We start from the raw sequence: 22958 nt of genomic DNA, 5'->3' as shown, positions 1-22958 counted from the left end.
GCTGTTAGGTTCTGCAGAAGGTGTCCTTTCTCCAGGCTGAACAGATGTGGTTCCCCCACCTCTCCTGTGCTCCAGCCTCAACTGTTTTGGTGATCCCACGCTGATCTCTTTCCTGTATGAGTGAGCCCCATGCTTGAAGTGCTAGCCAGATGTGGGATTGAAAATGCTGAATAGAGGAAATTAACCTCCCTCGGCCATGCTTTTGTTTTCTGTTCCAGCAGTCTGGGGTGCTTTTGGCCTTCTCTGATCCCAGGGCACACTGCTTGCTCAGCTTGCTGCCTACCAGGACACCCAAGGCCTTCTCTGTAAACCTGTTCCCCAGCCAGTCTGTGCTTAGCCTGTGTCACTGCCAGGGGCTCTTTGTTCTTAAGTGTGTAACTCAAATGTTTTTCCTTGATGAATTTCATCAGCTTCTCGTTGGCCATTCTTTCCTCTCTGGCCCAGTCCCTTTGAAAGATATCTCTGCCCTCAGATTATCTGTTCCTGTCTGAATTGAATGTTCTCTGCAAACTTGATGGGCATGTCTTCCACCCCCTCCTGGGTTCCTGGTGGAGGTGTTGAACAGGACAGGCCCCTGTAGTACCCTACTTACTGCTGTCTGCCAGGTAGAGTGTGACCCACTAACTGCAATCTTTAGAGCTTAACTACCCAACAAGTTTTACCTAGTTGTCTTTCCATTCAGACTGGTGATGTCCCAGCTTGCTTACTAGAATATCTTCAAAGACAGTGTTCAAAAATTTGCTAGAGGTGATGTAAACAGCATGCAGTGCTTTCCCTTTGTCAACAAATAAAATAATTTTTTGACAGAAGGTGGGGTATGGCCTTCCCAGATTGATGAGGCATGATTTATTCTTGTAAACTTCCAGTACAATATCTATTTGCAAATCTAAACCTGCATTATTTATTTCTTAACTCAATCTATCTTGAAATTATCTAAAACCAGAAGCTTTCCTGTGCAGACCTGAGATAATTAAGGAAAACATTATTTTCTATATCCAGTTATTGTTGACTTTCTTCATCCTGTTGATTTATGATGTAAGAAACTGAATAGGAGAGTTTATAGAAGTCATTGAAGAAGAGAAGGTCCCTAGGAGGGAACTGATTTCTCTCAAATGTCCCAATTCCATTTTTCTTTAACTTTTGTCTCCCTTTTAATCTCCTCTATGTATGCGTGCACCATGACCTAGAAACAGTGGCTGAAAAATTAAGTGGGGGAGTACAAACTTCTTTAGAAATGAGGGAACCTTGGAGTATAGTAATGGCAGGTAGTTGATATTACTGAGTAAAGGTAATTTAGACAACTTGCATCTGGAATTGTGAGATTTTTAAAGCTTTTTGTAGTCATAGCTGTTGATGTGCACACAAGTAAAATGCTTTGGCAGCTGTTAGGTCAAATGTGTGGTTGGATATTTGACATCTGTGATGCTTTCTGAGTCTGATAGAAGTTTCAACTACAGCACTATAAATAGAGTTTTTCTATGAAATGTCTGCATGTTGGTAGTTTACTGGAAAATGTCAATTTTGCAACTGAATGTACTGCACTTCTTAGGAGCTGTGGCCTCCATGTTCTGGGTTGATTCTGAGCTGGGAAGTGACATCTATCTTGATGGTAAGAAGAGCAAGCTTATTTTCCAGTGTATTGTCATTCCATACCTGAATTTAGTGTAATGTATTCTTACAATTTAAGGCAAGGTTTCAGAAAATGTTTGAAATGCATGATCTTGGTTCTCAGATCCCCAGATATGGCCACAGAGATCCACTTGCTTATTCTGATGCTTATTTATCTACTTGGTGAGCTGTTTCAGCTTGCCAAATCCAGCAAAAGTTGTGTAATGCTTTTGCTAAGGGATTGGGTATGGAGGGATCTTGATTGTGGTGTAAGGGGGGGGAAAAAATCTCATTAGTTAGTTGCTATAAAACATTATTTAGGAGTAGTATTGCAGCTCTCATTATTTTTTTTCCAGTGTAGTGTTTTGTAAATGGTTTCCTTTTTTCTGAACTCTTAATTTGCCAACATCTAGACTCTCCTGCCTTTTGTGTTCTGCCTTCTTTGTCGATCGTACTCTTGTTAGCCTTAATATTTGCTGTGTTCCAACAAAAGTCTGAGTTTACTGTAATAGAAGTCATTACTATATGTAGTTAAAGAGCATGCTCAATGTTGATTTTTTTTTTTTTTTTTTAATGTAGAAAACCCTCTTATTTCGTTTTAGAAAAAAATCCTACGAACACTTTGGTGTCTGTAGGGTCTGTAAAATACTCATCTAGCCAAGGAATCATTCAGTTGAGTAGGAAACAGCTTCCTAAGTTTCTGCCAGAGAATTGCAGATTCCTGTTATCAGAATATCTGCATACCTCAGTCAGACCCTTTAATTTGTTTTGATAATCTGTAAAAGCATACCTCTGCCAATTTGCTGTTGTGGAAGAGGGATGAGAGGCATTCACCTTGTGAGAATTTATCTCACCTGGTTTAGGAGACATTTTTTTACCATAGATATGAGTTAATAAATAAGAAAATAATTAGGTGACAAGTCTAATGTTCAGATACACTGGAAGCATTGAAAGTATAATCAGTTGTAAATGTGATGATATTTTTAGTTGTGGTTTCATAGGAAGTTTACAAGTTATTGATTTGTTAGCTGCTTTCACCACATTTCTATTCCATTTTAATGTTCTGTTTTAGGTATTGTATCTGTTGTTGATGCAAAACATGGATTGCAGGTAGGTTACTGTATTTGTTACATGGTTTAAAACTGCAATGTTAGAACAGCTGTTGCAGTAATATTAATGTGGATGAATTATGTTTTTACGGTAGCTTTAATTCTTACAATGGATGAAGATGTATTTCAGTTGAATTGGTACATCAGTACTATATTTTAGATAGAAACAAGGAAGTACTGATAAGGAATTCAGATTTTTACCAACACAGCAGCATGTCTACTAAGAGTTGTCAGGTTGCTAGATGCTTGAGTCCTTCTAGTTCTATCACTTCATTCAGGAATCTTGGTTGTATTCCAAACAGGCATTTGAATTACTGTAAAAACAGTGGAGAAATTTCTCTTACAGTGTCATTAGTCCATGTTACTTGAAAGGAGAGGAGTAAGAACAGACATCTGATACTAGCATGGTAACAAGTTAGTTAGGGTTCACTCGGGAAGGGTGCTAATGTAATGGAAGCTGTGGTGAGGAGACATGAGAGCCAGGTGTTTAGGTAACATTTCAGATTAAAACATTACTTTATTATATGGAAGCAGACAAAAAGAGCAGGTATTAGAGTAATTTATATAAAGTGTAATATAAGAACAGACCTATAGAAAGCTAAGTTTGGATAACAGCAGAAATTGTGATTAAATCAAATTTTTTTTTTTTTGGTGTTTTTTTTGTTTGTTTTTTTTGGTAATATCTAGTAATAAATATAATTAAATGCAATTTAGTAACTTAAGAAGTGACTACTTTGATTAGGTATTCATTTTGAAAGATTCAAAATAAAAAGTGACCATAAGAAAGGATGCCTCCATGGTATAAAGTTCCCATCATTCTGTGGAAATGTTTTTAATATCTCTGTATTTTACAACAGCTGTAAAAGGCTGAGAAAACTGAAGAGAAATGCTTTAAAAAATAAGTGATCTCCCTTTTATAAGATTTTATTTTGTTTGGACTATTTGAGTGTCTCATTTCATTTAAGCTGATCTAATAGCTGATTTACCAAAAGGGCATAGTCCTGTCCTCTCGTCAGTTTGTGTTGCATCAGGACAGATTTAATCTAAGCCCATAGCACACCAGTTTGTCAAGTTCAGCCACTGTGTTTTGCAGGGACTTTTGTGGAGGAGTTGGTAGAAGAACGAGGGGAAGGGACTGAGAGCTGGTTTTCCCTTTTAATCACAACAGACTTTTAAATCAGCTCAACTATCACAGGAAACCATGGCATGTCTTAAGTCAGCCCCTTTTTCAGCTGAGTGTCCTCATACTAATTTAGATGTGTTATATTACTTGCAAAAATATTGTTCTGTTTATCTTCATGCAATGCTGATTGATGGGCCTAAATGAAATATAACTTGAACACAGCAGTACTAAATTATTATTGTGTACAAAATAATTTTTTTAATATTTAAACTTCAAAGTAATATGTCAGAAAGAACATCCGTGGCAGCTCACTGAAAACTATTACATTACTTAATCAGTAACCCTGTACAACACTGACATCCACTCAGAATAATAGAAACTTCAGACTTTCTCAGTTATATTGCAAGTAAACAACTTTTGCTTTGTATAAAGGAATTGCTAACTTGCTCAATTCCTCCAGTTGCAAAGCTTGACCTCAACAGCTGCTTGTGATTCAAATAATTTTGAAAGCCATACAGGTAATGACATTGAGATAACAGGCAGCAATTTAAGGGTGTCATGCTTCAGAGAGCCAACCCATCACAAGAAAAGCTGACAAATAGTACCGTGTGACCAGTGAGCCAAATTGAAACTGAAGTGGTAATTGATATCATGGGTTATCACTCTAATGGATTTGTCACCCAAGCAATCTGAAATACTCATTTTTAAAATCAAGGGCAAACAGTTGGACAACTTGAAGTGACAGTTCTCTACTTTCCAGACTTGACATCTGGACTACTGACATTGTTCTTTTCAGGGCAACAAATCTGACAACATTTAATTCAATAGAATCAATACACAGAGGATTACAAAGAAAAGGTCAGAGGAGAGATCCCTCCCAGTCATCCTGTTGTTATGCTCTTTATGTTCTGCTTAGGTTGTGCACAATCAGGAAATAGTTTGGGGGTTTTCTTCCTTTTTTTAAAATTTTTTTTAAATTTTTTTTTAAGGTGACAGACTGGCAGGATGCAATAATCTGTTTTTGTTTCTCAAGTCACATAGTGTTAGATGCCTTATAATTCCACTTAAAGAAAAAAGAGTTTTCTAGGGTTTTTTAATGTATATATTTCTAATGACAATAAATTCTTCTTTCATTGGGTATTCCTGTGTCTTTAAAACCAATTTTTAAAATAATATGCCCGATGAAGGAATGCACAGGACTCTCTAATCTTCCTTGAGATTCCCCAGTAAGGCTTAAGTGGTGAGCTGTTATTAATATTACAGCATCAGTTTAAAATTTTACTGCTTCCAGGTGTCCATGATGCTTCTCCCTTGGAGATTGCTTCCTCCATGGCGGAGTGGACAGAAAATAGCCTGTAGCTGAACCTTTGCTGCTTCAGTGTAGTCTGTCGCTCTGCCTAAATTAGTAAGGCTGTATGTTGCTAAACTTCATGCTGCTGCTTGAGATACATGCATTTTTTTCACTTTCACTGATTCTTCTATGAGGACATTAGCTTGGGCAGACAGGTGAAGCACAAAGCTGTGGATGATACTGAACTCCTGCAGTACAACCAGAAGCTTCTGCTTTTGTCAGTGCTGACTGACTCTTCTGCACAGTTATAGCTCAAGTAGGCTGCAAACACTGATGTTGGGCAGAGTTGCCAAGGAGTAGTGGTTTATTTGTATAAACCCAGAGAAAGAGTTTGAAATTTTTATAGTAAAAGTACAGTTTGCCACATCTTTCAGAGAAAAGGAGTATGCAGTTACATATATGAAATCCTGTTAGATGCCTAAACCATCTTTAATAGTTAATTGGCATCACAGTCATTGGTAAAATTACTGTACTTTAATTTTTTCAGATATGTTTTTCTGTGGTTACTGTATGGTGACTTTTTAAATTACTTTTCAGATTTATAATGAAGTTAAATGTAATACAGTTTTCCAACTCTTCAGAATTCTAATCATAAAACTAATTAAAAAAGGAGAGTTTTCCTAAAAGAAATTATAAGCTTCTATAATGGTGAATGTATAAATGTTCTTTTTGACCGTCATTTTACAGAAAAATCGTATATACGATCTTCCTCAACACCTTGTTGAAAAACCTGTCTCAGCTGAATTGGTTCTGACTTCCTTTAATTGCAAATGAATTTAAATGGCATTTGAATATGCTTAATCCAATTGTTTTAATTTTTGTCTAGCACTTGACAGAGGAAAAGCCAGAAGGCCTTGTCAATGAAGCATCTCGGTATGGATGTATAAATTAATTTTGTATATCACAGTCAGGAACTGCACTGTATAGAATTCACTAGAAATGGCTTCTTTTTCTTTTATAAGGCTTTTTTCTCCTCCTTTGCTTTTAAACCCAGATAGATTGGTGTAATGAAGTAGAAAATAGAAAAGTGATTTCATGCTCCATTTGGTCTTTTGCCAAGATCTCACTCTTCTAATACATATTTTAAGAGGGATGGGATTGTACGTAAGCGAAAGGCAACCACTTGTGTTGAGGGAATAATGAATTGCATGCTAGGATCTATCAGATGCTCAAATTGTAACTGGAGAAGGGTAATTGTAACAATAGATGTCTTCATAAAGCAGATTTCAAGTATGACTTTATGAAGACTACATGCAAGAGAAATAGGGGCTTGTGAAGTTCATAAATTGCCAAGCACTTTGGATTAGATGACATTTTGTTAAAAAACTAAATAAAACAAAAACTAGCAAGCCTTTGTACGTTGGTAGACTTCTCTTACAGCACAGAAGAGCACCTCAAGGAGAAGCCAGCAGTACTTCAGTCATACTCCCTGATGTTCTAGTTTGATTATTGCTTGCTTTTCTGTACTAACAGTATTCATAGTTTTTCTGGTGCTCTGGGAGAGATGGTGTTTCTGCCTTACCGGAAAAGTATTGTTTGTTCATGTTGTCTTTTTTTTTTTTTTTTTTTTAATGCATAGGCAAGTTGCATTAGCTGATCTTATAATCATCAATAAAACAGATTTGGTTTCAGGGGAAGAATTGCATAAAGTCAGAACATCTGTCAGGTATGAAACTTTTGGCATAACTATAACACTGTACTGGCTCAAAGGTTATTTTTATTGAAACACAGTTACTTCCTTTGTGTTGTTAATGTAGAAATTAGATCTCATAATCACATTGACAACAAATCATCAGCTCAGAAAGGAAAAGAGACTGCTCCTTTCTAAAGGCATTTCAGTACTTTTATGTGCTTACACAGTCTTAACAGTATACCTATCTGGGTAAGATTTAACATTACTGAGTAAGGACAGATCTTTGTCTTAAGTGTCCGTGCTCTTGCATTTCTGGGCAGTTGTTCCCATTTTTCAGAATTAGCATCAGAGAAAAAAAAAATCTGGTAGAAGATACAGGTTCACTAACAAATGCAAACATATATGGAGGAACTCCCAAATAATTTTCATGGGTGCAGAAAAACCAATGGTCTGAATCAAATTAGTGATCAAAGACATGTCCCATCTTTTTCTATTCAATACCATGAAAACCAAAATGAAACACTAAAATTATAAATACTTTACAACTTCATTAGTGGTTAGAATTCTAAAAGTAAAAATGCTTAGACCCAGTAGAGTGTATCATGAAGAGTCTTGGATAGGTAAAAACACTATTCTCACTGGTAGTATTTTGTTGTCAAAACTTGTAAAGGTCCCCAACCCTTGGTTAGGAGATGAAAAAGTCACAAAACCCAAGTCTTTTGGGATGTCTGTTTTATTTAGAAGGTTCATAACAGAGTTGGGGTTATTGTTGTGGTGCTATTTCTCATGCTGCTTTCTATGGTTAACTTGTTAAGCAGTATTGCATTTTCATCTAACTTCTGTTTTTTTTCTATTTTATTTTAGGTCTATAAATGGACTTGTTAAAATTGTGGAAACACAAAGATCAAGGTATTAAATGGCCAATATTACTAGGTACCAGATCCTGCTTATTTTATGACAGATGCAATTATGCTATTAGATCAGTTTGTGTAAAGGAAAACTATTGAATTAGAAATATTTAACTCAATATTTAATTTATGAATAAGCATCTGGATAAAGGAATTTTTTAAAAGAGGTAAAATGTATTTTTCTTTTGTATTGGTCTTTGTTACTGTTCACATTCTACACTCTAGTGTATAACTATTTAAAAAAATCACTATTAGATGTAGCTTAGTTTACAGACCTTATCATTAGTGGGTTTTATTGGACTTTGCAATATAACCATAAATATTTCTTATTTACTTGAGAATTGGATTTTACAGAAGCTTGGGCAGGTTTTTTTTTTTCCAAAGCATGCATTTTATTCTGATACAATTCTGGCTTTTAATTGTTACAGTTGCATTTTAGTCATGTTGCCATTTATGGAGTAATAACATTTGGAAAGTTCCTGAAAAATGCTAATAGAGATGTAGTTTAACTGGCTTCTGCATATTCCAACACTAGCTGATTTTTAAGTGAGTGCTATAGGTAGAAATTCAGAGTTTTTCGTAACTTGTTAACCAGATCTTGTAACTAAAAAGCAACTTGCAAGGCCAGGTTGTTTCTGAGCTACTCATTGATCATGTGCACCGTGATGTTTTCTTTTGGTTGTGTCAGCTTAAAGATTTTTCTCACTTATGCTGGCTGCTGCAAATAAGTTGTCACTACAAAAGATTTTGAAAGCTGTGCAAGTAAGTTTATATGAAGGAAAATTAATTGCATTGTTTTGGCTATTTTTCATTGAAATTCTGACTTGAATATCTTCTTTAATAACATATTAAATGGATATGGTATTCCCATGGACGTTAGGAGAGCAGTGTATCTTTCAGACTTCTAGGGCTCATTTGTGTACTATTACATCAGTTATTTGTATGATGATAAATGTCCCTATAATACAGGTTTCTGTTTTAAGCAATTTTTGAAGGAAAAGTAATAGACATAATAAAGTATAATTGGATTTTTAAAGTTATTGTCAAATGTAGTTGGAAAGTGTAGAGAAGAATGTTTGCTGCAGTTGGCTGATCAGGTAGAACCACCAAGTGATTGTAGAGTATGTATTTTGTTCAGTAACTCAGGCTTTTGAAGACAGGTGCTTGTCTGACTTCAGTCTGAAGATCAGCTCAGTTTACATTTCCAAAAATGTTAATCTCCTTAATTGGCTTTATTGGCTTTAACTTATTGGAAATTTTGTCTTACTTGTTTTATGCTCTGTTGTTGAACAGTTGTGCTCTGAAAAGCATTCTCTTTAGTGACTTTCCTGTTAGTTTATAAGGATTGTTTTGATGCTGTTTTCACTACTTTGTTTAAGGAGCAAGGTGAAATGTCTAAGTAGCTTTGACAACTTCACATTCCTTTCTGGTTATTGTGCAAATTCTGTTGAAGAATGCTTAGAACAAGACTAAACAATATTATGGAGGAGATCATAACTTCTGTTACTGAGAGTTATTTCACATTCATTAATTTTTTTTTGCTCTTCTGGTGCTCCTCAGTAAATATTTTCTCTTAGGTCAACATGTGTGTATTATATAAAAAGTTACTTTCTTCAGTGGATTTATTGTCATTTAGGGACTTAGATTCAAAACAGCAAATGTGGATAAACTTGTAAGTAATTCTTATAATTAAGCTTTTAATGTTTACCAGGTTGATATGTTAAAAGTTTTAATGTGTAAATAGTCATTCTAGATTCTGCTGCAAAATTTAGACTTTTGTTAATTTATCCCATTAAAGTTAAGTTGTATTAGAATAATGTTCCTGGAAGTTTTCTCTGCCTGTAAATGGAGGTGAGAATGCTGTAATGATACCAGGTTAATTTAATCAGGATTTTATTCTGAATGGAAATCTTGGATATTTACTTAAGGCTGATTTTACAATATCCAAATTTGTCTTTTGAGACCTCTGTATTACTTACAGTTTTCATGACATCTATGCAGTGTGGTATTTCTTCATCTCATATATGTATTTTGAGTGCAGCATGAATGATTGAAAGACAGAAGAACAAATACTGCAAACAGATGGAGTTACAGAGATACAGTTGTAGCCTTTTCCTTTCCTCCTGTTTAGTAAAATTTTGGGGATATGATACTAATTTTTAAAATTCTGGAATTTTTTACATTATGAAGAATGGGAAATTTTACTTTTGCCTCATAATGGGGAAGAAAATCATGAAGAGTGATCAGGGTTTAGGAAAACATATGAGAAAGATTTGCAACAGATTACCCCATCTGAAATCAAAGAAGTGGCAACATGATGATTTTACTGAAAACAAACAGTGGTTTTGAGAAAGCAGATCAGGAGTTCCTTGTTCTTTAGTTATAAGGCAGAGTACAGAAATGGTCAATGAAATGCTTTGGAGGGGGAAAAGAGGCAAACTCTTTATGGATAAAGTTAAATCACTCATAAATTGCATATGCATGGGTCTGCCCTAGGAAATTAGTGCAAGTTTGAGGCCAAGGTTTTTGTAACATAAAAAAAAAGCCCAACCAAAAACCTGTGTGTAAAGGTTATGATGGTATTCAGCATGGCTAACAATTTTGTAGAGGTATTGAAGTTCATGCTTTGTGTCTTAAATCAGTATTTGTCCATGTCCATTAGGAAGAAATCCAGTATGTGCAGTATCCATATCTGTATCATTCTATGGTGTCTGATGCCAGCCAGCATTAAATTTTGGATATTAGATTAAATGCACCTCAGATTCAGTCCTCAGTGATAACTCTTGTGTTACTAGTAAATATTCTTTAGTGAATGACACATACTGTCTCTACCATGATTAAACATTTCAAAAGTGAAAGAAGCATGAAATTAATTTATTAGCATGTTTCTGAGAACGTACCTTCTTTAATTTAGGGGGTTTTGTGCCTCAAAAGCCCACATTTAAAAGAGACCAATATAGCACTCTTGAGTGTTTCTGTATGATTTTTCAGAACACTATGGAGAATGAAAAACTGGGATCAAGCTGGTAATGAACTTTAGAGAGGGATTATTTATGTGTTTTATATTATAAAACTGTCATCTTAGAAGCTCCTACTGTTGGGTATAAAAGTTCAATAATACTGGCTACACTCCAGAAATTTTTTTTTGTAACCTCTCATACATACCTTGTATATAGCCACATATCATTAATTGCTTTTATAAAGTTATCAGTTGTTATTAGCAGTGAAGCCTGTAGTCTATGTTGCTTTTATAAAAAAAGTTTCTTATTCAAGTTTATAGATAGTTATTCTTACAGATAAATATGATCAGTGCTGACTGTTCCATATTACATTTTTTTGTTTGTTTCAGATGTTAGAGCTGAAATTGTTCATAGTATTGCTTGCTTCATAGTGTATTTCAGTTTTGTTTGCTAACAGTGCATCAGTATAAGCTACATATATTTCAGGGGTTTGTGTGTGTGTTGAGAGGATCTATATTAAGTGTGCAGAATAATTGCTGCTAAGAAATTCAGGGTTCCTTTTGCTGTTTAGGAAATATCAGTTATTATTCAGGCATCCAGTATGAGGGTTTTATCATCTTTCTTGGAAATACCTTGTATTTTATTATATTTTTTAACAATTATGTTTCTATACTTATGTATTACTGTGTAAATAAACACTGCATTTCCATGTAGGAGACAGTTTCAACCACCGACATCCAAAAATAAGGCTAAGGATTGATGGCATTAGTATGATAGACAGGAAAACAAACACAAATTTCAGTGAACCATTTTAAAAATAATTATTTAAGTATACATAATATTTAAGTATTGGAAAAATATAATGCTTTATTTTTTCCCTCTGTTCAGAGTTGATCTTTCTGATGTCTTGGACCTGCATGCTTTTGACAGTTTATCTGGAATAAGGTATGGTGATAACTTCACTGTCTTTCATCAGAGATTCTATCCATTGTATAAATACATGCATGTAATAGACACACTCAATCCTGGCTCAGACTTGCATCTGAGTTTCTGTTTAATCGTGTGTTTAAAACTCTCACTTTATAAGTGGTAATCTCAGGCTGAGAATTTTTTCCACTTGAAATGTGTGCAACAAAAGCTTTTTAACCTTGTAAAGTTAAATGAGCCAGAGCACGCATGGTTGGTTGGCTTTTTTCCCTACAATACAGGTTTTTGCTGTAATACCAGTAGTAGAGTAGGTTTGTACACTTTTCTGGTTCTCTTAAAGCATTTCAAAATTTTTCTTGCTTCACATCATGATGAACTGGAGGCCTCCTTAGTTTTCACATAAACCAATGAGGGACTGAGGTTTGACAACAAAGCAAGCCACTACAAATTCTGGTTACTGCGTTCCATGTTCTTGTGGTTTTTGATGCCAGATAAGTGGTTCAGCATGCTAGATGGGTGGGAAAGCAAAACTGGAGGTGAGGGGGAAATGGCTTTCTGTATGCTTTGTATGCTGGAGTTGTTCAGTGAAAAGAGCAAGGAGTATTGGAGTGCTCATCATATAAGAAAGAAAAAGGAGGGAATATGCAACTGAGATTAGTACCATCTTCCTGGATGCATGCTGTTCACTTCAGGTAAAGGAAATGTAGCCGCTTCCTTATTCACAGAAGGGAGAAATTTCAGAAGGTGCAAAAGCTAGTAAGCTCTAGTAGATGACATGCAGTCTTGAGATTTCCCAATGAACTGGTGCAGTATTATCCAAAGGATAGCCTGCTTTTCCTGACTCACCAGTGCCCTTTCTTTTTGCTGGCACCGGCTTCTGCCTGATCTGTGAAAAGTGGCGTTTGTTCCTTTTGAGCAGCTTGAATGCACCAGCCAGATCTGTACCAATGGCAGCATCAGGGAGGTACCAGAATAGACATCCAAAAGAAAGTTAAGGGAGGAGGAAAACCAATATATCCTTTCTAAGCAATATATAACTATTAGGCCATAAACCAGATCATAAACCCATGTCTTGAGTTCTTATGACGAATCAGCTAGCTAAACTGACTCATCTTGGAGCCACACAATGGAGAGAAGGAAGATGGGGACTGGAAGAGGATCGTTACTGATAATGTCAATTCACAGTTAGGTCTGATTAGCTGTACTATTAAGTGGTATTCTGCAAGGTTTGCTAGGAAGTGCTGTACTCTACATATCTGAGAAAGTCCTTAAGGAGCCAACCAAAAAATGTTTTTTTTGCTTTCCTTGGTCTAATCTTTTATCTCACTCACAGTTTCTATTCAACATTTGGTATTAAAACAAATGAAACAATCTAAAACTGCAGCATTTAAAAACATTCTAAAAGCACCAAGAAAGTTAGAGACATTTCTTCTGTTTTTATTTGAGCTGTATACAGCAAAATTGCTCACGGTGGTATCAGTTCATAGAAACAGAAATCCCTTCATGATATAGCAGTGGCTTCTGCCCTATCATCTGTAGCAGAAAAACTCTTTGCATCGAGCACCATTTGAGTGGTACTTGAAGAAATCTTGCACTGTTTTGATTAAAGACAGATGTGGGTGTGTAATCTAAAGTTGCAGTAAAATTTTATGCTGTCACACAAAATGATACAGTAAGACCCTGAATGAAACAAATCCCCAAATTCCTGTATGAAGTAGACAGGACCAGTTTTAAATTAGGCACACTGCACCCTAGGAATGAGCTGTACAACAGAGTTGAAATGGAAGCTGGTATATAGCATTTCACTTAGTGTTACAGATTCCATTCTCACAAGCAAGAGCTCTATACAATTTTTTTCTTTTCAAATAATTCTAATTTTTTTTCAAAAAATCAACATACAATGAATTGACAAATTAATAGAATCATAGAATGGTTTGGGTTGGATGGGACCTTAAAGATCATCTAGTTCCAACCCCCTGCCATGGGCAGGGACACCGTCCACTAGACCAGGTTGCTCCCAGCCCCGTCCAAACTGGCCTTGAACCCTTCCAGGGAGGGGGCAGCCACAGCTGCTCTGGGCAACCTGTGCCAGTGCCCCACCACCCTCACAGGAAAGAATTTCTTCCTCACATTTAATCCAAACCTTCCCTCCCTCAGTTTAAAACCATTACCCCTTGTCCTAACACTGTACTCCCTGATAAAGAATCCCTCCCCACCTTTCCTGTAGCCCCCTTTAAGTACTGGAAGACCACTATAAGGTCTCCTCAGAGCCTTCTCTTCATCAGGCTGGACCCCCCAACTCTCTCAGCCTGTCCTCATAAGGGAGGTGCTTCAGGCCCCTGATCATTTTCACGGCCATCCTCTGGACACGCTCCAGCAGGTCCATGTCCTTCTTGTGCTGGGGGCTCCAGAGGTGCACACAGCACTGCAGGTGGGGTCTCTCAGGAATGGAGCAGAGGGAGAGAATCCCCTCCCTCAACCTGCTGGCCACACTTCTCTTGAGGCAGCCCAGGATACGGTTGGTTGGCTTTCTGTGTTGTGAGTGCACAGTGACTGCTCATCTTCGGTTTTCCTCTACTAGTACCCTCAAGTCCTTTTCCACAGGGCTGCTCTCGAACCACTCATTGCCCAATCTGGAACCATGTTTGGGATTGCCCCAACCCATGTGCAGGACCTTGCACTTGGCCTTGTTGAGCTTCACGAGGTTTGCACAGTCCCACCTCTCCAGCCTGTCCAGGTCCCTCTGGATGGCATCCCTTCCCTCCAGTGTGTCACCGCACCACACAGCTCGGTGTCATTGTCAGACTTGCTGAGAGTGCCCTTAATCCCACTGTCAGTGTTGCCGACAAAGATGTTAAGCAGTGCTGGTCCCAACACCAACCCCTGAGGAACACCATTCGTCACTGGTCTCCACTTGGACATTGAGCCATTGACTGTAACTCTGTGTGTGACCACCCAGACAATTCCTTATCCACCAAGTGGTCCATCCATCAAATCCATGTCTCTCCAGTTTAGAGACAATGATGTCATGTGGGACAGGGTCAAATTCTAGTGATTCATGTTTTCCTTTTTGCTTTAATAGTGTAGTTTGCCTTTTGTTCCTACACAAAGGAGTGTCAAGGGTGTTGTATTTTTTGAAGTATAAATATTTAAAATCTTGAAGATACTGCAAGTCATTACTATAATTGTGTTTACATTTTAAAAAACCTAAACATTCTAATACATATCATTAACCAGATCAAGTCAGTATAAACAAATATCTCTATTTTCAGATTAAAACTGAATTAACAGTTAAAGTTTATTCTGAGTATATGGTCTATATTTGATATTTTAGTTTTGCATTGCAATACTGAAGAGTTTATTTAAATTTTGACATAATGACGTTTTGTCCTTTCTACTGAAACACGGCATTTAACTTATTTTCAGTTTGCAGAAAAAGCTTGAGATTGTAAAGACAACACACGGACATCTAGATAAGGTAAGTACCAAAAATACTGCTTCAGTATTTTTGTAACAACAATGTTTTTTAGGGTAACTGCAATCATTTTATACTAATCGTGTTACTTTTTCAGAAGGTATCATTTTGGCAGTAATGTGTTTTAAGGTCTTTGGAAGATTACACAGAATACATACAGAATATGCTTTGTTGTAGATAGATTCTAAATGGATGTAGGAAATCTTACTTTCAGAAATAGCTTATAGGCTTTCACTGCTCCAGACAGTCACATCATTCATTGATTCACATGGAGAGTGTTACTTAAACAGACAAATAGTACTACGCTTTTTAATATTTGCAGAAACAAGTCCTACATTTGTAGCCAGACTTTATCCTGCAGGTTTTCTGTCCTAACGTTGTCTGTGTATCTAGATATCAGGGAGATGTTACTCATGACTTTGCATGCTTTAAAGCTGTAATGAAACTTCAGTGAGTAGTTAAGCGTGTGTAGATTTCTGTTCTGTGAGCGCTTCCTACTGTTTTCACAAGAAGTAGTAGCAATGTAACTTGTAACAGTGAAGTAGATTGAGCCCTATATACTATGTATCAATCCTGTAAGTACATGTATACTAAAAAAAAGAAACATTTCTGCTGATGTAATTTTTAGTATGTGAAGTTAAACTCTGAAATGTATTCCTCCACCCTGGTACTCAACCCAATGTGTATTTATATCAGGGCAGAATTTTTTCTCTCCCTGTGTGCAACTGCAGATAGCATTTCTGCTTTTGTGGCTTTTATGTGAGCAAATACAGTATTTTCTGTGATCAGCATTTCTAATTTCAAAGAACGAATTTAAGGAAAAAAGGTCTTGTCCATCATCCCTACAGAATATAAACAGTTCTATGGTAATTGCTACTTTAACTACCTGTTTTATCCATGATGTACAGGTTTTACTAGAAAGGGTCCCTTTTATTTTTTTTTTCACTCTTTTCTTTTTCTGTTTGTTATCCAAATGTTATGATAACAGTATCTTTTTCTGCTTAGACCCTTCTCTAAAGCAAAACAGCCTTAAGTTAGGGAATTCCTGAATTTATTGCCAGGCAAGAAAAACTTATAATTACTGATTTGAGTTCTGAAAAAATGAAATGCAAAACAATTACACAAACACATTAATACATCTCTTTCTCCCTTTTTCACCCAATTTCCCCTATTTTTTTCAGAGTTACACTTTGTCCAGGATCTCTGAGCAAGCCCACATGTGGCATAGGAAGTTGGGGCTGTTTGTGTGTCATCACTGCTCTCTGTTCCTTAGAGTTCCTTTCGTGCGGTTCACAGAGCACTCTTAGTACCCATAGAATGCCCCTGCTCTGTGGGTAAACAGTGAGCTGCAGTCTCCTAGGGTTGTATGTACCCCCTTTGGCATGGCATGGCATGCCTCCTCCAAAGAGTCTTCAGTCACAAGTGGGTGCAGGTGTCTGCCCTTCTAACAGTGCCATGTGTTTCTCTGCCTGAAGATGTGTGGGATTTTTTTTACTGTTGTATGGTTTCAGAGCTGGCTGGAACAGGTTGTGAGACACAAGGCAGCTGATGGCCTTTCCCACACGCCTCAGCATTGCAGCCCCCTGCTACATAAGCCTTGTAAGCTTACACATACTTAAAGAGCTGTGTGAACTTGTGTCAGTTACAGACTCCACCCTTAATATCGTCAGAAACACCTAGTACATATGCCACTTAGACCACAGGGATTAATGTTGTAGCAGTCAGAATATTATACATGTTAAAATTGTTGTATTTAACCTCCATCTCCTGCTAAGTGGATTATGGAGGTTAGTATTATAAGAGTTTGAATTTACATTTTTCCATTGTAGACTCCACACTTTGGTGTAGATTAGTAAGGTTAGCATTGCTTACTGCAAAATTCAGGCCTTGTTCCTGCAAAACACCAAACCAAGCCACGGCTCTTTAATTTACTCGCTGTGTCTTAGAGTACAAGCAAATATTCAAGCAAACAAATTGTACAACCATAGAGTAACACCACTATTGCATATCTACTTGGTTTCCAAGTCCAACATCTGCAGTTTCATCTAAAACCCAAATGCATGGTAGTGACCAATGTCGATTTGATATAACATGGGCACTTTATCACTCAGGGAGTAAGCTGATGCATCAGATGACTTAGATTTACCAGAGCTTGCTTCATATCCTGTAACCACATTATCGGAGTTCTGAGCTTGTTATTCCTTAGTGTAGATCTTTGAAGGTCTTCTCTTCCCCTTTCCAAGTCCCAGTTTATAGGGTGGCAGCATGGAGATTTTTTATCCCCTCCTGACACTTTCACAACTTAATTTTGTTATGCTTTGCCATGAGGCTGATCTCACACCTGCCTCTGTCATGTTCACCCCAGTATGATACTCTAGGTCACTCCTTGATCAATAGGATGTCTCACGAGGTTATCAGGTGACACCAGAGGGGCAGTGGTGACTGTACCTAGCTGTCAGAGCTTTTGGTCTGTGGCCTCAGCCTTTTCGGGGTCCCTTACCCCTTGCCTGTAAACACAGCAGGAGTCAAAGTGACCACAGTCAGTTGCCCTTTCTTCCCAGTCCCTCCACAGGCGTCTTGTTTGTGAGATCAGCAGGACAGAGCTCAGCATACTGCTCCATCACTAAATCCCAGAGTCTCCTACTTTTGCAAGCGCCCTCCTCTAGCTTCCCAGCACTACCGCAGCCACCCCAGAAGCAACTTCTGGAGGCAGCAGCTGTAGGTGTCCTGAACTGCTTTAATTACTTTGAGTAAAAGGTCACAAAGTGGTTGCACTTTGGGGAGCAGTGCTGTCAGTTCTGCAGCACTGTAACATGGGCTGCCTGATACGACTCAATTTTAAACTGGCTTACTGTTTCCAAAGTAGATTGGATGTCTTCTCACACAGCTTTCCCTTTGCCCAGTTCAGTGCTACCAACTGCTAAGTTTTGATCCAGGTTTTGTCATTCTTGCTGAGCACTTAGGCACTGTATCTTATAGCAGACCATTAGTTTAACAGTGACTTGTCAGTCTGATGGTGATGAATTTTAAGTGGTCCTGATCTTTCCGACACTCTGTTTGAAGCATATGAGGCATGCCCCCACAGCAAAGCTGCACACCTCCCAGCGTTTTACAGGTGGTAGTTGTATCCCCCCTTTTGCAACTCCTGGGCTAATTTTGAATGCTGCTTTAGGGGACTCCATGGGCATGTGGGCTCAAAGCTGGCACCATACTGTGTCTTCCCAGTCATCTTCCTGCCCCACTAGGGCTTTCACAGGTCCCTACTTTTTCCAACAGCTTATACATTGTCTGCACACATCCACACACATTAAATGGATCGACCATTCACACCATAATGCTTGTATGCATGTATTATTAAAGAAATTATTGATGATTTTGTTGTGTGCAGCCGCTTGACCAGTAGGAAACTGTGAGAATTAATTGTTACTATCCCTATTCAACACCCACATTTTTGGGGATGGATGAGGCATAAATTAGAGCAGAACACCTCTTGCAGTAGGCTGTAAGTCCTTGGATGACAAAGAATGCTTATTGTCTTCATGTGGAAGGTCAACAGAAGCAATACTGTGTTATATGTGGAATGCTGAACTTTTGTCTGTCTTGTTTTGAAGCTGCTCAAAGCATTAGCTCTTGGTTGTTTTGGTGAATGTACTTGGTCATTAGATAAACATTTAGATTTGCTTCTTGTTGCTTTTATATATTTTTTTTTTTACGTTAGACTAGTCATCTAAAAGCAGTAATCATTTGAAAGAATTCTAGGTTGTACAGAAAGTAAGTCTCTGTATGTTCTTCTGTGCCACTGAGAGGTTATAGTGACAAAAATAAGTTCGAGACACATTATTTCCTTGATTTTTTAATAAATTGTTAATTTTAAACTACACATTTATTTTCATCTTCTGTTTTGATAATAATTGGTTTTGAGCAGTAAGTCAGTGGTTGCTTTGGAATAAAACATCACTTCAGACATCTTTATTTTTGGAATGTATTCCTACCTAGTCTATTTATAAAAAGCTTTTCAAAACAGGGAAGTATGGATACATGTAAAATGTTGATGAAGTTTTGTCTGATTGAATTGTGATGAAGATCAGACAAATTGTGATTTGTCTGAGATCCGATCTGTCAAAGATCAGAGAAATTGTGACAAAGATATGTATGCCAAGAAAATAGCATTCTTAAAAATATTTGAAAGATTGAGCTTACTAGCCTATAAGAATTAAAATTCTTAGGCTTTCTTTGAGAACAAACACCACCTACAGCAAAGAATTATGTGATAGAAGCTGATGGCATTAAACTATTCAAATTATTGCATATGCCCCTTATGTACACACCCAAACAGAACCAAAAAAGTATAGCATAATATAGCAAATTAGAGCAGAACAGAAATGGAGATTTTTAATTTTTTTTTTAATTTGACATGGCTATATAGTTGCTTTTTTATGAGGCCAAGTTATAAAGAATGCTTTTTGAATTTAATGTAATGAAATGTTAATTCAGTTTGGTAATAAGTGGGTCTTTCCATTTGCAGGGTATAATTACAGTAACATTTGAAGTTCCAGGAAGTATAAAAGAAGAAAACTTAAATCTCTTTATTCAGGTAGGTAATACATCACTGTCAACTGAAAAAGCATTGTGACTTTTTATAGAAAATCATCCTGTGCCATTCTGTTTATTGAAACATTTTTCCTTTTCATAGAATCTTTTGTGGGAGAAGAATGTGAAAGATAAGTCTGGGTGCACTATGGACGTCATAAGACTGAAGGTTAGTCAGAAATTACCAACTTCTTTGTTTTGTGCTTTTCTTCTTTTACACTTAAACTGCAGTGTGCTGTCAGTTACAGACCTGTCAAAGGTGCTACTGGATCCTTGTAGCAGAGCAGACAAAATGGAGAATAGCAGTTTGTCATTGTTCCGTGCAGAGACAGTTTGTTATCTGCTGGCTGGTGGAACAACTGAAAAGGAGATAGCTGACAGAAGCAAACATTGATCCTACTTATTTTGAATTGAGAGGTGAGATGTACAGACCTAAACATCAGTGGCAGATTTAATAATCAGGACACAGTTATATCACTTTTTAATTTTTCATCTCCATTGCTTTGAAAGGTTCCATTTATCTGACATAAAGGTCTCCTTATCTAGGGATTGGATACTGTAAATTGCTATGCATAATTATGATTGTTGGCATAATAGGCAGAATTTGAATTTGGCATAACATAGCAGTGCCATATTAGTTGTGGTCTACACTTAAAACCTTTTACAGTATTGTTAGACTGTGGTTTCAAAGAGTATTTAAAGAATATTCATCTTCATGGGCACTTCATATGTTTTTCAATTGCATGGTTTTGAGAGGAGTGTAGGTAGCAATTTAGGATATATTTTCATTTTCCTTATACCAAGCAGCCAAGTAAATCATTAAATAATGAGAATCAGGTCAGTCATTTGGTAGGCTGTAAGAAATACAAGAAAATATGCTCTGGTTTGTTTTCTGAGCACACTTGTGCATCATGGATAGAGACATAACTTTTTATTTCATTGGAAGAAAGGTTGTATTCTTGCTCTTTCAGCAAGAAAACAAGAATATCCTTGTCTTGCCCTTCCTGACAAACAGAAGAAAATAGCCACCAATGTGTCTTAAGCTGTCTGAAAACAGTACTGCTATGCACAAGTACATTTTTGTTGTGTTGAGCACTGGAACTGAAGTAATTCTTTAGATCTGAGGCCTATGATAAGCTGTGTGCTGGCCCTCAGTCACAGACAATACACCAAAGCAAATGAACCCCAGGTAATTATAGAATGTGTTCCAAAGTTTGTTGCTTTTATATTTATATTTTACCTGCAGCCATAATCCTTTTGGCAGTAATAATCATAGAATTCCAACAAATATGTCAAATGCAGCCCTCATTAAATATTTTTAACTCTTCTTTTTTTTTTTTTTGTAGGAAAGTGTAAGACATGTTTTACAGAATATGTTACACTAAAATATTATATTAAGTTTTACATGAAGTGGTGAAAACACTTTCAATACAGCTTTTGGTATGTGGGCTAATGGGCTTACTCTGACAGTAATCCCTTCTGATTCTGTTGCTAGTCATTTTAGTTCACAAATGTTTGGTCATTCTCCAGTATTCAAAGATTCTGTTTCAGCATGGTGAATATACAGAGCATGACAGCTTAATCAGAATAATCTGAAATCAAACATTTTTGCTCATTTTACATCATCTTTATTGGTAGTCAATCTTTCATAAACTCATATGTCATACACCATATGTATATTCAAAGTGACATAGTAGCTGATGGTATTGTATTTTTACTTGAACATCCTAGATGCTGTCCAAATGAGGAACAGAAGGCAGAGTATGGCAAAGTGTAACTATTAGTCTTTAACAAAATAAGAACATGTGAGAATGGATGTTACAAGTAGAAGTGATCATACCACATGGTTATTTAGACTAACTGGTGCATAGTTGCCAGAAGTATTTTTCCCTGCTTGGCTTAGTTTCAGAGTTTTTTCCCCCTCTTACTTATTTAATTTTTAAAGGTTGTTTATATATCCTAATAATTATTTTTCTGATAAGGGCCTGGTATCTATTCAAGGCAAATCTCATCAGGTGATAGTCCAAGGTGTCCATGAGCTGTATGATCTGGAAGAGACTGTGGTAGCCTGGGAAGAAGATGAAAAGAGAACAAATAGACTGGTACTAATAGGTAAGAAGAAATGATGTATCTCCTTGTTTGACTTTAAGAAGCTGTTCTTTCAGCAGACAGTCCTGTGACTTGTCCAGTGAAAAGCAACCAGCTTAAACTGGCCAGAATAACAGTGAGGGTGTTCAGTATAACCTTCAGTCAAAGATGTATCCATCAAGACCACCTACAGTTTTATATTCCAGCTGAGAGGAATCTATGCCATCCCGTTTAGTGAAATAAAATACTAAGCATTCATAAATTGTGTTGGCATATTTTATTTTTAAAATCTGTAATTGTAAATATGGTGATGGCAATGGTTTGAATGTTTGATCAAATATTCAGTAACTGTAAGGAAAGTATTATCACCATAAAAACGTATAAAATCTGTTTTGTTTCTGAAAAGCTTGTACTGCTGATTTTGTACATTTCTGTTTCTTACTTGTTAGTCTCTGCAACGTGTTTTTATGACCGAAAACTCCCTGGTTTTGCTTCCTTTCCCTTATACAGCTTGAAGTCTGTTGTTGCCTGTAAAATCAAAAGTTATCTTGTTATCTGCAACTCCATTTTAATACTGCTGTTTTCACTCATTGGTGTAATAGACATTGTTTTTGCTGAGAAGACTGTCAGGTTGCTACTTGCATGCATTTTTTCAAACACACTGTAAAATATACTTACTAACTTATTTCTCTTTACAGGTAGGAACTTGGATAAGAAGACCATCAAAGAAGTATTCATAGCCACTGTGAGAGAGAAACAAGGGAACAGTTGACATCAACCTACAGAAAAGATGAAATGTATATGCTTAACCCTGCAAGCTTTTTGTGACAGAAAAGATTGAATGACATGCAGTATAGTAATTTCTTTTTCCTTTTGTGTTTTACACAACAGTTAAACCATAGAATCACAGAATCACAGAACAGTTTGGTTTTGAAGGGACCTTAAAGATCATCTAGTTCCAACGCCCTGCCACAGGCAGGGACACCTTCCACCAGCCCAGGGTGCTCCAAGCCCCGTCCAACCTGGCCTTGAACCCTTCCAGGGAGGGGGCAGCCACAGCTGCTCTGGGCAACCTGTGCCAGTGCCCCACCACCCTCACAGGAAAGAATTTCTTCCTCACATCTAATCCAAACCTTCCCTCCCTCAGTTTAAAACCATTACCCCTTGTCCTAACACTGTACTCCCT

General features: G+C 37.0%; 1 protein-coding gene across 1 annotated transcript in view; it reads left to right on the top strand.

Moving 5' to 3' along the window:
- Nucleotides 1-22720, top strand: part of LOC104364031 (COBW domain-containing protein 1) — a 28450-nt gene extending 5730 nt beyond the window's left edge. Inside the window, 12 exon segments of the mRNA XM_042804815.1 lie at nt 1550-1609; nt 2681-2718; nt 6018-6064; nt 6771-6857; nt 7689-7733; nt 11581-11637; nt 15046-15097; nt 19620-19688; nt 19788-19853; nt 21667-21796; nt 22471-22520; nt 22523-22720. Coding sequence (XP_042660749.1) covers nt 1550-1609; nt 2681-2718; nt 6018-6064; nt 6771-6857; nt 7689-7733; nt 11581-11637; nt 15046-15097; nt 19620-19688; nt 19788-19853; nt 21667-21796; nt 22471-22520; nt 22523-22600 — 779 coding nt within the window. The 3' untranslated portion in view covers nt 22601-22720.
- Nucleotides 22721-22958: the final 238 nt, after the last annotated feature.

Source organism: Tyto alba, unplaced genomic scaffold (assembly GCF_018691265.1).
Source record: "Tyto alba isolate M040663 unplaced genomic scaffold, T.alba_DEE_v4.0 Super-Scaffold_42, whole genome shotgun sequence".
Classification (NCBI taxonomy): domain Eukaryota; kingdom Metazoa; phylum Chordata; class Aves; order Strigiformes; family Tytonidae; genus Tyto; species Tyto alba.
Note: the sequence above shows the minus strand (reverse complement) of the source record. Positions and strands in the feature narration are given on the sequence as shown.